The 14,831-nt window shown below is 33.2% G+C and overlaps 1 protein-coding gene across 2 annotated transcripts in view; it reads right to left on the bottom strand.

The window, feature by feature from the left end:
• The window catches only part of LOC115879913 (potassium voltage-gated channel protein Shaker), a 443,596-nt gene that overhangs the window by 48,842 nt on the left and 379,923 nt on the right, over positions 1–14,831 (bottom strand). Inside the window, exon 1 of one of the 2 annotated variants that reach the window (XM_030896964.1) lies at positions 3,309–3,476. The exons of the other annotated variant lie outside the window; for it this stretch is intronic. Coding sequence (XP_030752824.1) covers positions 3,309–3,367 — 59 coding nt within the window. The 5' untranslated portion in view covers positions 3,368–3,476. Of the gene's footprint in view, positions 1–3,308; positions 3,477–14,831 lie in introns of those variants that run through there. 2 annotated transcript variants of the gene reach the window in all.

Below are 14,831 nucleotides of genomic sequence, written 5' to 3'. Positions count from 1 at the left end.
TGTTCGAAGTAGAACTTCACGTATGCCTTTTAACATGAAAAGGCCTTTTAAAAATAGAATCATTTTATGCAGTGAACAGAAAAGGAAACATATTGGGTATTTGATTTTTGTGTCATAATTATATGGCTATATCTAGTTTTAGTTCTGTAATAATGAAAATATGTTTTAAACGTGTATCTTTTTAGTACCGTTGAGTATTTTACTCTATATCCTTTAACTTTGGTTAAGTTAACAAGGTCTGTCACAACTACCTAGATTTTATGAAATTACAAAGATCTACTGAGGCAAAATCATAAAAACGGAAATGTCTAGTAAAATCTTTGTCTGAGGGGTAAGCAACCAATAGTATTTTAATTATATATGAATTCTCCATTGAATACCGGTATAATATACTGGGTGTTCCATTTAAAATAAAGGAGTAACTTGCCTTTAAAAGTGGCCAACGTTCAGTATTAATTTTGTCTCACCCTGTATAAACTTTCGGGACAAATTTTATTTTTTTCGACAGCGTAGATTTCTGCCTGAAGGATGCTGGGATAGGGGTGCCCTGTGGTTCAAAAAAATAATGCAATTTATATAGAATTCTATAAGAAACACAAATATGGTAAAAGAAATAGGGGTTGCTATTTAAAATTTTAGGGGTAGGTGCCCTGGGGGTCAAGGGGTTGAAAGTAACACGACAACAAATGCCTCGAAAATTGTCCCTCTTGATATATAAATTGACGTGTTTCGCCAAATTTTCATACTATCATCGGTAGAGGCAATATTAAATACTGTTCGTTTTCAAATTGCCACCCTGTATATTAGATTAATCCGCCACAAAGGTATATTTAGTAATTTTAGTATTAGTATGTTCTTTGTTTAGACTTGTTAGGCATATATTTAGCAAACCCTAATATTGAATGGTATTATAGATTTGTTTACTTATTTAATATAATGTGGAAATATTAAGTACAAAATAGATATAAATATACGCTACTTACAATAGCGGTTGAAGTAATTTTGCACGTAAAATCTTTGGCTTAATCAGCCTTTTCATTTCTAAAATCTCCAGATCTCTTTGCTGCCGGTGCATCATAATTTATGAAACGAGTCAAAGCGCTACTATTAAACTGGGAAAATATGCAAAATACCGCAGAAAAAGTTGTCACTTTTGCCATTCAGTGCACGGCGATCAAACTGTTTATGGCATAGTGAGTTTACATTATTGAAACGCGACAGAATAACTACTGTGTGGCAGTAAAACCGTTTGTCTGCGAATGATAGAAGAGATTTCCTTCATGTAAATAATTTGTTACGCTAAATGAATATGTATGAAGACTGAAGTCATAAGATAGTTCTAAAGCGAGCAAACCTATGCGAGATTGCAAGGCTAATCCATTCGGTATTGGAGTGATAGATAAAAGTTATGTTTTCTACTATCTCTTTTAAAATACGAGGTACTAGGTATAAGTAATTAGTACTAATTAGTATAAAATGAGATATTGGCATTTTATACAGTCTGTAGCTTCGCCGACCTAAACCCTGAACATAGGAAATCCCATGCAAATGAAGACTACACGGGAAAAACGGACTAAGTCCAAAAAAATGGAAATTGAGATAACACTGCCATCTTATGCTCATGAAGTGTCCGTTCCAAAATAGGAATAATGTAACACTGAAATAATTATCTAAGTCCACTATAATCAGCGATTAAAATATTAATACTTTGGAAAAGCGATCTAAGTCCACGTGAATTCACGGTCCAAGACCGATCCAAGTCCATATTTCATGTTTTTAAACATATCAACGCATACAAATCGAATAAAAATAGCTATATATTCAGCACCACAACAACTTTATGCTGACCTAATTCCTTTGCCCAAACTGAAGTTTGAGCAGTTACAATTTTTGAAAAAGTTCGTAGATGAATCTTTCAAGACTACTACACAAATTTGCCTTGTGCGTCAAACAATGCTCATCTAAACGATGCAGATATGGTGAGTAATATCAATTAAAGTATATTGTTTTTATTTCTGCCTAAGAAAAGAAGCCTGATTATATCTATTGTGTCACTAGTTTTAAATTCAAAGAAATTAAATTCCGGAAATATGTTCTAGTGGAACCATAAGGGAACTGTCTAGTAGTGTAGTTTCATTTTATTCATAAAATTGAAAATATTTCATAAACGGTAAGGTTTAGGTGTGATAAACCCTAATCAAATTTATCTTTATTTCAATCGTAGAATCTAAAAATAGAATAATATACAGGGTGTTCCATGTGTTCCAGGGGGCGAAGAACGTATGGCAAAGTTTCTCCATTTTATAATTAACAAGTAATTATTAGTAACCAAGTGTATATTAGTATTTATTAGTAAGCAAGTAAATTGTTTAGTGTTTAATAAATAAATTTTCTTTCGGAGCAGTGTGTTTAGTTATCTAAAAAAATTGTTAATAACATCTTTATTTATCAATACACCCTCGTAAGACACAAAAATTCTGATAATTATTTGTTTATATTTGAACTGAAATAATTTATTCTTTATCAAACATTATTTATTATTCGTTTTGCGCTACAGAAGATATTTTGATTTTTCAATTCATTCCAGTGATAAAATTTTAAATATTTTTATTTTCTGCAATTGTTGTTATGCATGAGACAATGAGTTAATGTATGTAATAAATAATAATGAGCTGGCATAATAATTTAGACGATACTAAATTAGAGTATTTGTTAATTCATTTAATTTTAGTTAACTATAAGTATATTAATAGATGGTAGTATACGTAGTCTTTGAAAGGCGTCAGTTTATAATATGTAAATTACTTCGTTTTAATGGAAGCTTTAAAAGTAAATAAACATTTACCAATTGCAGCTAAAGTAGGGAAATTATTCCTTCGTGTTGTCGATAAAAGTAAGCATCTTTTGGCAATAACATCTTGGCAGTTTTATCAATTCTAAGAAATAGAGAAGAATATGAATTAATCAACTTTTTGTTCATTCTATTCAGAATAATGTTATAAAAATAAAATTTTAAGAAAAAAGATACAGTGTGATCCAGAGATAGGGTTGCCAGACGTCCGAGATTTTCGGAAAAATCCCGGATTTAGGTAAGTTGTCCTGGATCCCGGAAAATCATTATACCATCCCAAAGGAAACTATTTGGTGTAAGTTTGCCTATACGTAATTATTTTATAAGTAACTACTCTGTCTCTCTTTACATATCGTATTATATATTTTTATATCGTATTTAAATCTAGAAAAAAAACTATATATTTATATAAATCAACTACTATGTTAAATAAATATATTTCTATGATAATATTTACCATTTAAGGCTGTTACGAGATGTTTTAGTACTTAGAACAAATTCACAGCAACCCGACATTCTCCCTTGGCTCCGATCACTATTTCCTCATTACATTTATTTTGTATAGCAAATATCAAGTATTTAAAGTTTATTTAATTTCTTACTAAGCTAAACACTGAAATTGCATACATCTTTGTCGACAAATTCGTAGCCGATACAATATTGATAGCGTACCGTTCTACTGTAAGGTATTTTTTGTTCAGATGACAGGTATGTTTATTATCGCAAAAAATATAGATTGGACATCTCAATTTTTATGTTTATATTAATATACAGGGTGGTCCGAATTGCATTCGGGAAACTTCGGCAGCATATTCTACTGATAAAAATAAATAAAAAAGTTCGTGTAAATTTATGTCCTAAAATGCTTCAATTTGTTTCAAATAATTTTTGAACTGACGTCGATTTGGACGAAGCTTTTGTTACATTTTCATAAATATTGTCGAGAAATGTAGATCGTACCTATCAAAGAAATATTGTTGCTCGACTTCATTTTTCGACTAAAGAGCGAAAGTTTATTTAGCGTTTATCCACATGTGGAACGACGAGGATGTAATTATAATCTCAGCCGCATTTCGTTTTATTTCGCGAAATGAGCATCGTCAAGCCAGACGGCAACGTCGTTTTTGGATACGTCCTAGCCTCCGGAAGAGAAATTTATATAGTGGTAATCACTTGCCCACTGATCTTTGTACAGATGACTTAAATCCGCTCCAAAATAAAATAAGAAGTAGTTTTAAGAATTTTCTAAGAATGAGTTCAGCTGACTTTGAATCATAGCTCCAAATGATTAGTCCCAGGAATTGTAAAATGGACACAAATTATCGAGATGCAATTCCTGTTCAGGAGCGTCTTGCTATTACGCTTAGATTTTTGGCTTCTGGGGATTCATATAGGTATTAGCCTTGGTTATCTTTTCAAATGTGGAAAGCAGATGATTTTAAATATAATACCAGAAGTATGTGATGCACTAATAGCTGAACTTAAAGCCGGGTCTCCACCAAAGCAACATTTGTCGGCGACTGTGACGCCGACTAGTTTTATCGACAATGTTGCTGAAAATTCAGTAAGGTCGTAGACATTTTATGTCGCAGATTTAAGTAGCCGACTTTGTTTCATGTTTTGCTTGAGGAGCGGTACATCAAAGAAAAATCGTGTCGACGACAATGTTTACAAACATGTCGAAAGACGTCTCCACCGAATCAACTGCTATCAGTAACTTTATCGGGTATATTTTGCCATTTGTACTCCTGTAGTTCACAAGACCAGAAGTTTGTTTTTGATTCTGTTGCTAAAAATAAATTTGACATGGAGTGAAGCAATGATAAGACAAGAAATCTGAATGAAAAATATCAAGCCCACCCCGAACTTTGGGACACTAAGCATACTTGGTATAAGAACAGAAATAGAAAGTATGATGCCTGGAATGATATTGCAACAAGTTTAGAAGTGGAGAAGGTGGAAGATGAGAGAAAAATAAAAATATCGTCGTTCTTGTAGATAAACACTAAATAAACTTTCGCTCTTTAGTCGAAAAAGGAAGTCGATCAACAATATTTCTTTAGTAGGTACGTTCTACATTTCTCGACAATATTTATGAAAATAGTAACAAAAGTTGATGACAATGTCGTCGACATATGTTGCTTTGGTGGAGACCCGGCTTAAAGTCGTCGTCATTTTATGTCGCAGATTTAAGTCGCCGACTTTGTTTCATGTATCGCTTGAGGAGCGGTACATCAAAGAAAAATCGTGTCGACGATAATGTTTACAAATATGTCGAAAGACGTCTCCACCGAATCAACTCCAATCAGTAACTTTATTGGGTATATTTTGCCATTTGTACTCGTGTAGTTCAAAAGGCCAGAAGTTTGTTTTTAATTTTAAAGCTAAAAATAAATTTGGTATGGAGTAGAGCAATGATAAAACAAGAAATCTGATTGACAAATCCTGGGACCATTCATTTGGAGCAATGATTCAAAGTCAGCTGAACTCATTCTTAGAAAATTCTTGAAACTACTTCTTATTTCATTGTGGAGCGGATTTAAGTCACCTGTATAAAGATCAGTGAGCAAGTCAGCGGCTGAGATTATAATTACATCCTCGTTGTTCCACATGTTGATAAACACTAAATAAACTTTCGCTCTTTAGTCGAAAAATGAAGTCGAGCAATAATGTTTCTTTGGTAGGTACGATCTACATTTCTCGACAATATTTATGAAATTAGTAACAAAAGTTGATGACAATGTCGTCGACATATGTTGCTTTGGTGGAGACGCGGCTTAAAGAAAATGTAAAGGTAAGTATTCATAACACAAAAATAAGACCCAAGTAAAAAAATAAAAAAATATACCCGATAAAGTTACTGATAGGAGTTGATTCGGTGGAGACGTCTTTCGACATGTTTGTTAACATTGTCGACGACACGATTTTTCTTTGATGTACCGCTCCTCAAGCGAAACATGAAACAAAGTCGGCGACTTAAATCTGCGACATAAAATATCGACGACCTTACTGAATTTTCAGCAACATTGTCGACAACACTAGTCGGCGACACAATGTTGCTTTGGTAGAGACCCGGCTTTACAGATCTATTGGGTCGCTTTTTCTTGAGCTATTACAGTCTCAGGACTTAGTAACAGCAACAGCTAAAAACCGCGAGAACTGGAGACGTTTGGAGGAGGCCTATGTTCAACTATGGACGTGAAAGGGGGCTGCGTGATGATCATGATGATGAGTTCTCCATCTCCGATATCAGTCGTATCAAAGTTTATGACACGAATAGTTATCGTCTCGGCGCACTCAGTGTTGTTCTATTACTTCGCCAAAGAATCGGCATTCGCCATTGTCTCTCAGCTTCAATCTACTGAGTTGTTCATAGAGGAGACCGTGTCCTGTTAAAAACCTCGTGACAATCCGAAGATTGTTCTTACTAAAATCAAGGAAAATCGTTCATTTTTCTCGGTCGTAAGTCCTGAGAAATAACTTCGAGTGTCTTAAACCGGGGAGAGGCCGGATGATTCCCATTTCAGGTTATGGATGAAGTCTTCCGGGTTCTTGAGTTCCGCTTTAAGTTGGTTTCCACTTGGGAAACAGAACGGTCCTCGGCTTTTTCATTGGCTTCTATCTTTCGGTGGGCTGGCACGCAATGTAGGAAGACTTTATTTTCTTTGCCTGATTTGTTCAGTTTCTCTAGGCATTCTTTGACCAACTTCTAATTGATGGTTACTGATTTGTCAGAGCCCTGAGACTGTATGATGAATTATAACTGAAGAAAGGGAAACACAATAGACCTAAAAGGTCGCGGTGATATAGATAACTTCCCCCCTCCTAGACATTCTACATCTACATCTATACATATGTCATACCATGCTTTCCTTGCACGTTGATTCTTCCGCCTCTTTAAATATCTAAGTCGACTGCTGCAACGCACCATTCAGATAAATAAAAATGTGCGTAATTATTTTAGAGCCAAGGTTTGTTCAGCAATCGTTCAACGTCACGTCATATATTGTCGAACTCTCTCTTTCACTTGACAACCATATGAAATAGATTGGTGACGTCATTGCGGCAATTACTGCACATTGTTTTTAGTAATTGTCAATGTCATTTGATTTGTGGTTATGATTTTATCGATCAATGTCAAATTTAAAATTTGATGGGCTGTCGAACAATTTTTAATTTTTAATTTTGACATTTTGATCTATAATTTGAAATTCAATTTTTATTACTAAAATGCGTTAACGATTTAGCGAGAATGAACAAGTTCTCATCGTAAAGTTTGTTACAATTTTTACGCGAGAAAAAAAGACACTATATGAAGTAATTAGAATACAAACGTGTGTAATTTAGTCTTATGTATACAGCATATTTATATCAGTATATTTATTTATTTTAGTCATCGTGAATTTCTAGAGTATCAAAGTGAACAGAATCTCAAGTTTTTTCATTGATTTATTTATAAAACAGGTACGACTTACCTGGAAAAAACTGGTATATTCGCCTAAAATTATAGATTGAAAAACAATCAAATTGAATAAAGGCCAAACATATCTACATGAATTTAATAAAAATGGAATTCACTCAATTAATAATTTCAGAACTTAAAATTTTCTCAACAATATGAACTGATCTCAGACACATCCTAAAACGCATATTAGACAAGTAATGATGACGTAAAGTTGAAAGATCGCTGAAGAGACAGTAGCAAAAATAATTGTTTCTAAAACGCCTTTCAAATATCCTGATTTTGGAACGACGCTACGCGATGATTCATCTTAAATATTTGCCCGTATTGCACTTTAATCTTCACCCCTTTTGTTTTGGTGCCGTTTTGTGCTATTGTTGTTACCTGTTTGACAAGCGCGGCGAGACTAATTAGCGAAAATGAGAAGCGAGATTCAGAATTTTTCTAGCCACAAAGTGAGTTGCACTATCGATTTATTAACTGTAGGGTGCTTAATGGCTATTGTCTTTTGTGTACTGAAGTTAGCCTTTTCTAATGACGAGCGGCGTTTAGCTTACTCGACACTTTTAATAACTGACATCGGCGAAGTAGGGCAGTTTTTTTAATATACTGAAGGGTATTTTACATAAATAGCTTGAGCTAGTACCACACCACAGATCTATTGTGTCCCCCTTTCTTGAGTTCACGAATGGTTGTCGTCTCGGTGCACCCAGTGATGGGGTCTTCTGGTGTTTCCCAATTTCCCCACAGATGTTTGTTGAGGAGACAGTGCCCTGTTAAAAACCCCGTGACAATCCGAAGATTGTTTTTAAATCAAGTAAAATCTTTGTTTTTTCTCGGTCGTAAGTTCGGAGAAATTTCTTCGAGTAACTTAGACCGTTTCTGAACCGTATATACGGTTTAGAAACTTAAAGAATGACAGAAAACATAAACGAATAGAAGCAACCGAAATGGATGCACTTAAAAGATCGGTCAGAGTATTCAGAACCGAGCGAGTGAGAAATGAAAATATCCAGGAACAAATGGGAATTCGGGACACGATTAATGACTGACATCGAAAGAAGGCAACTTGTCTGGTACGGCCATGTACAACGTATGAATGACAACAGATTACCCCCAAAAAACAATGAACTGGATACTACATCACCGGAATGGGGCTGGGGAATGACAATCGATCATAATTTTGGCGAGGTCAAGCCCTAGATGTCATTTACTTAAAAGTTAATTAATATCATTCTGGTTAATTAAAATGAAATTCAATTCTGTAAGCGTAAGTTTAGTTTGGTTTGGCTACTCTCTAGGTTTCAGATTCGCATTATCTTTATTGGCGGTTCGATCCTTTTTTGGATAAAGATCCAATCTTTAAATACCGACCTAAAACCAAAAACAATAAAATAAGAAGAAAAAATCAAAAAGTTACTTTGAAACACCGAAATTTCAAAATTTTATTAAATCATGCGATGCTATAAGATTGTAAAGCGTAAGCAATCAGTTCAAGCAGATCATGTCAATGATATAACATACAAGGCATTTTTTGCTTAACGCTTTATATTAGTATGTATGTTAACGCTTAACAATCATTAGTGATCTTTCTAGGAGCTATATATCCTATCAAAATATAAACAAATATCTATCATCTGTGTAGTAGAGTTTTTTGTTCTAGATATTTATCTTTTATCAGTAAATTAATAATAATAATATATCTAGAAGAGATTATGACTTTAACATCAATTTGAATTACCATCAATTAAATTGCTTAACATCAAAGAAAATCCAAATATCCATAGGAACTTTAAAAAATCCACAGGACTTTTAAGATTTATCAAAATTTTAATTATTGATTCTTCTGATTAATAGGTATATTAATCATGTTTGTTTGAAATACAAAGATTATTCAATTTACTAATTTTTTAATTACGAAATCACTTCTGCTTTATTTAACAAAGGTTTCAAATCATCTTCAGTGATATTTTCACACTCATTATCACTGTTCTCTTCGTCACTCATCATATTTACTACAAACATTTAAACTTTTTTATATAAAATACCTATGTATAAAAGCGACAAGTAACAAATAAAATTTAATGCATCAGCAAATTAAAAACTCAAAATAGCCAAAAAATTAAAAAAAAAACAGTTGCCACACAGTCCTAACACGCAAGTCAGTTCTGTTGATTTCTGTCTTTAGACTGTGTATAGCAACGTGTGCACTAATCATCGGCCTGTGACGCTACTGTTCCGTAGAGGTGTGAAAGATTGGCGATGAGTAGCTTTTCAATTTTTTTTTGGTATTTTGACACTATTTTTATCAAAATTTCCACCTTGAGTCTGCCAACAAATTAGCTGAGCAACTCGTACATGAAATCCGAACAGACTATGGTTCTAAGTTCCCCATAATTCCATATTATTTAATGTCAAATTATACAGTTCTCATCGACTATAAGCTTCAATGTTGTATAATGTTTTGTTATTTTTATAATGTGTTGTATTCTCTTTTGTTTATTTGTTTGTTTAGTTTACCTTTGTCTACAAATTGTAAAATTTTTTGACAATAAAGGCATTTATTTATTTATTTATTTATTTCAAATACACCAAAAATTGGAACCACTTATTGCACAAAATGTATTTATTTAATATTTAAATGTGTCATTTTATATTCTCATGATTTTTGTCGGTCTTTCGAGAAACTTCTTCTTCACCCCCACCAGTAAATTTATTTCTGCTATAGGTTTTCTTTACATTCCAAAATACAACCTTATTAGAGTTTTTTTTACCAAAAAAAAAATAACGAATTTTGGTCTAAATTTACAATTGTCGTACATTTTTGAATATCACGAAATATTTTTTATTTGTTGTATACAATATTTTAATTAACCTTTATAGCAATTTAATTTAAGCATCTTTTTTGCATTCAGATTGCTCCACTCTTTTTAATTTTGGACTCATTCGGTCTTTAAATAGAATGCATAAAATATTCGGAAGACTGTTGAAGACTATAATTAACTTTCGTGTATACTTAGACACGTTTTTAACAAAGGTTTAAAAAAGTTCCACGGTCAAAAGTTCGAATACGCCTGTTGGGCACGTACAGGCTCTTGAAGGATTTGGCCATCTACTTAGATTTTTTTTTGTTCCTAAAATGTCTCCGTAAAAATTTTAATATATTATAACCTAAAATATATACGCGTAGCTCTATATTCTGAGCTTATAGAGTTGTAATAACCCAGGAAAATGGCGATATAAGGAGGTATATAATAAATCGGAATATCGGCTCTTAAGATACATTAAAAATAGTGTTTATTTTTTTTTTAATTTAATGCCCTCTAACGGACAAACAAAGCACACTGTGTCTAATAAACTTACTTTGGTTCAAAAAATACGTAGTAGTTCAATGCTCACGGAATAGGGGACACCCTGTATATTACTTCTTCAAGGTGTCCCAGAAATAAGTGCAAGTATTTTAAGGGGTGGTAGATCTCGATAAAAGAAACATACTATTTTCTCTTTATCGCTTTTCAAATAATACTACTTTGAAAATTTCCAAAAAAAAAGATTTTTTGCTAAAATTTTGAGGACCACTGGATCTTTTCTGGATTTTCTTTCTTGTAAATGTAATCTATTACATATGTTGCCATATTATCAAGAAATAATTTTTTTTAACTAATAACCAAAAAAAAAGTTCCAAAATTTTTTTAAAAAAATTTCGAATTTTCAAATTTTTTTTTTCGCGAAAAAAACCTTTTAGGCGTGTTTCCGGGGTTGAACTATACTACTAGTTAAAATACTTGCACTTATTTCTGTGACACCCTGTATAATATACAGTGTCACAGATAAAGTCTGCAGTCTGCACCTTATAGAACTTTTTTATTTATTGACTTAGGTGAAATTTGACTGAGTTTCGACAATAGTTTCTGCTTTGATTTTTATTAAAAAAGACTTCAGAAAATTTCTCGTGTTGCTCTCAGGCATCCCTCAAATTTGACATTTAAAGTAATAAATGGGTAAAAATTTAGGGCCGAATTTCGAAAAACTTTAATTAAAAAAATTGTTTCTTTTTTAATTTTACATAAATAATATGCCAATAATAAAACCGTTTTTTGCTATAATAGGCTAATTAAATGGCAATTTTGACAGACACACAATAATAACAGGGTAAATTTTATTATATCTCTTTAAAATAAAAATTAATCCCAAAGTCAAATTTGCTCTAAATCAAATAATAAAATAAAATCCCATATGATGCAGACTTTATCTGGGACACTGTGTATAAAATATACTGTTTATCTATCAAATATAAAAGGCAAATGCCAGATTTCTACCTATATGAATCAACTCACAGGTATATAACACCAAAGATGTTTAATGGAATTTTTAAAGAAAACGTGTTGAAAGAAACCTTTCAACCCTTCTATGACGTGACTCCGGCTGAGGTTTAAATTTTTAAGTCGACAGTGCCTTTGGGAACATTTCTGAAGATTTATTTTTGGTTTATACGCCAAACACCATGCACCTCATAATTAGCAGTAAAGCGTCTTTAAAATTCTCTTTTTCCTGTAGAACATTTATTACTGGTTTTATATTCTCTATGTAAAACAGTTCTGATAGAAATGGGTTTTATATTAAGCTTAAATATAGAAACTAAAAAATGTAGATTGGCATCATTAAGACGCGATTCTCACTATAACGTACCGTCACCGTTATGGTACGTACAAATTGGTGCGCTGGGCTATGAACGCGCAGCGCGCGCGCCGATCGTTGACCGCGCGTTACTTTTATTGTTTTAACAAACATCTCGCTATCCATAGAAATCCCGCGAACATTCGTTAATCATGTCTCTATCGTCCAAGAAGAACTACGCAATTTTAGTGATGAGTAGTGCGGCTGTTTGATCACCCCATTAATAAACAATATTCAAAGAAAAACACAGAAAAAGAGAATGTTTTCAAAGAAAAACCACAAAGTAGCCGATACATGCGCGCGGAATGCGCGCGCTGTCTTTGCCGGCCGCCCCAATGGGCTCTTTCACTATATTTTGGAATTAGCATAATTGAATAAAGCAATTAATTATAGAATTTTCTGCTATCTCACTTTCGAAAAATTTGAAGTGGTTCTTAAGAAAATAAATAAAAACAAAAAAGCCCAGAATAAAAATCCGCACTTTATTTTTAATCTTAGTTTTTAATACGTCACACCTGGCATGTTGAAAAGCGGCAACACGGCCGCGGCCGGGCCTCCATGCTAACCCACCACCACCTCCACACATGGCTATTCAACCTTTTCCAATATGGCGGAGATAGAAGTGCTTTATTTGGCGCGTATTTTAAAACCTGTTTTATTTCCAAATAGACATTTTTCACACAAATCTCGGGTTAGATTACGTAATATTTCACTAATTTTTTAATATACAGGGAGTCTAAAGTTCTCCACGTAAGTATGGAATTTTTTGTATTATTACTTTTATGAAAACATCAGTTAGTTACTTTTTATAAAAAGGTCTGCTTTCTCAGAAAATAGGTAGTGTTAAAATATTCATACTTGAGGTAGCATATATAGGGTGTTCAAAAGCATCGGAAAAAGAAATAACCAGAATATATGACAGAAAATAGCAATATAAACTAAATATTCAATTGCAAACACTTACCTACCATAGTTTAGATATTCTGAACAACATGGATTTAATAATAAATTCTGACGTATGTGAGGGGCAATTGTGACCTAAAAAAAGACTTACATCCAGGCCATTTATATTTTCAAATGTCAATGTTGTCAATATCTTTCTGTGATCTTTTTGATGTAAAAAGCTTGATTCTTCTTCCAATATTTTACTTATAGTGAGGTAAGTGTAAGCAGTAGCCGTAACTACATCCTCACTTGGGTAACAGAGGCTTTGGGGCCTTTGGCCTTTTTGAGGCATATAATGCACTTCTTACCCACGAACTACTAGTAGGAGTGAAATTATCTCTTTTAATAGTTGTCAACCATTTTTTACGAAGCTCGTCATTTTTGGAGAATATAAAAGCAGAAACCTTGGGACCCCCTCTATAATTCCCGTGACAATTTGGAACAGAGCATGTAAAAGGCATGCTACAATAAAATGTTAATACCTACCCTTTAATACCTATCTTTTGATTATTGTAATTAACCATTATAAAGTACTATGCAGATTGGCGGCGAAGCCTTTTTACTCATTTAGGTGTAATATCTTGATAAATACTTCTAGTTCTTACCTTAAAATAATTAATAATAGAGGAGTACGACAAGCACAAAAATTTGAAGTTCCCTATGTGGAATGTCTGGTTTGGATTTTTATTACACTGTTATTTTATCACAGTTTTCTGATCACACCATACACTGAACACTAAGAACTAAACAAACGTGTTGCAGAAGCACAACAAACTAGAGATAATTAATTATTTCTGGTATGCAATCGGAACGAGAAACCACTATCGGCTTTTCAGGTTAAAGGTAAACAATTTAATAATGCGCTGCCTTCGCCGCCATATTTGCCTTGCCCATATCATGTTAATTGGACTTCAGTTGAGGTGGTGCTGGTCAAATCAAATCGCAATGTTGCCAGTTGTTGGCTGGCGCACGGGCACGGTTCTGCAATGTGATTGGACGTATTTTTCATACATCATCAATTGGCACTTTAAAATTATTCAATGTCATGGAACTATTTTTTTTTAGATAAATATACTGAAAATAGTCTTCTATTTCAGATTTTGTCCTTGAATTGGGTATTTTATTTTTTGTGAAAGAGCCCATTGACAACGAACATAGAAAGCGGAGCTTTGAAAAACCGACAGAAGATGGTTCGCGGCAAGCGGTTTGCGCGCAACCTTAAAACACATTCGCAACCTTTACAGCGCGTTCGCGGCGCAGAAAGAAAATAGACAGTGTATTACTCATAAATCCAGACAAAGACATAAGAAATTCGCAATAAAGGTACACCTACATCAAACACTAGTTGAGTACCGTAGCATAAAGCTGAGATATACATATGTATCGTATACCGGGTGCGTCTGAAAAGAGGCTCACCCAAAAGAGGCTCACTTTTTTATTTTTTCAGATAAAAAAACGAGATTTTGTATGTTAGTATATGACATAAATTAGGATTGATTGACGTATTCAATTGTTTTTGGTCACTTCCTGTTTCACCGGAAATGACTACAACTTTTGATTTTTAAATGGCACCCTCGGTATTTTTTTTACTTTATTCGATAGAAAATGACATTCTGAATAGAATGACATATCATATGTTAACTTTTGACATTCACGCTTAAAACAAAATTGAATTTTTAAATTCAATCTAGAGTGCCATGGTTATGTTAAAAACACTAATTCTTAATCAAGGAGCCTTAGAAAAATAGATATGATTGTCTAATGTTTTTAGTGTCTTGTCCTGGCCAGTTAGAAAATGCTCAAATCGTATTTTTAATCATATCTCAATTTTTTCAAATGGAACGAGGGTGCCTCATTAGCATATTTGGATAAAGCATTTTATTACGAATAATTTGG

The sequence above is a fragment of the Sitophilus oryzae genome, unplaced genomic scaffold, assembly GCF_002938485.1.
Source record: "Sitophilus oryzae breed Bouriz unplaced genomic scaffold, Soryzae_2.0 scaffold_1590_pilon_pilon, whole genome shotgun sequence".
NCBI lineage: Eukaryota > Metazoa > Arthropoda > Insecta > Coleoptera > Curculionidae > Sitophilus > Sitophilus oryzae.
Note: the sequence above shows the minus strand (reverse complement) of the source record. Positions and strands in the feature narration are given on the sequence as shown.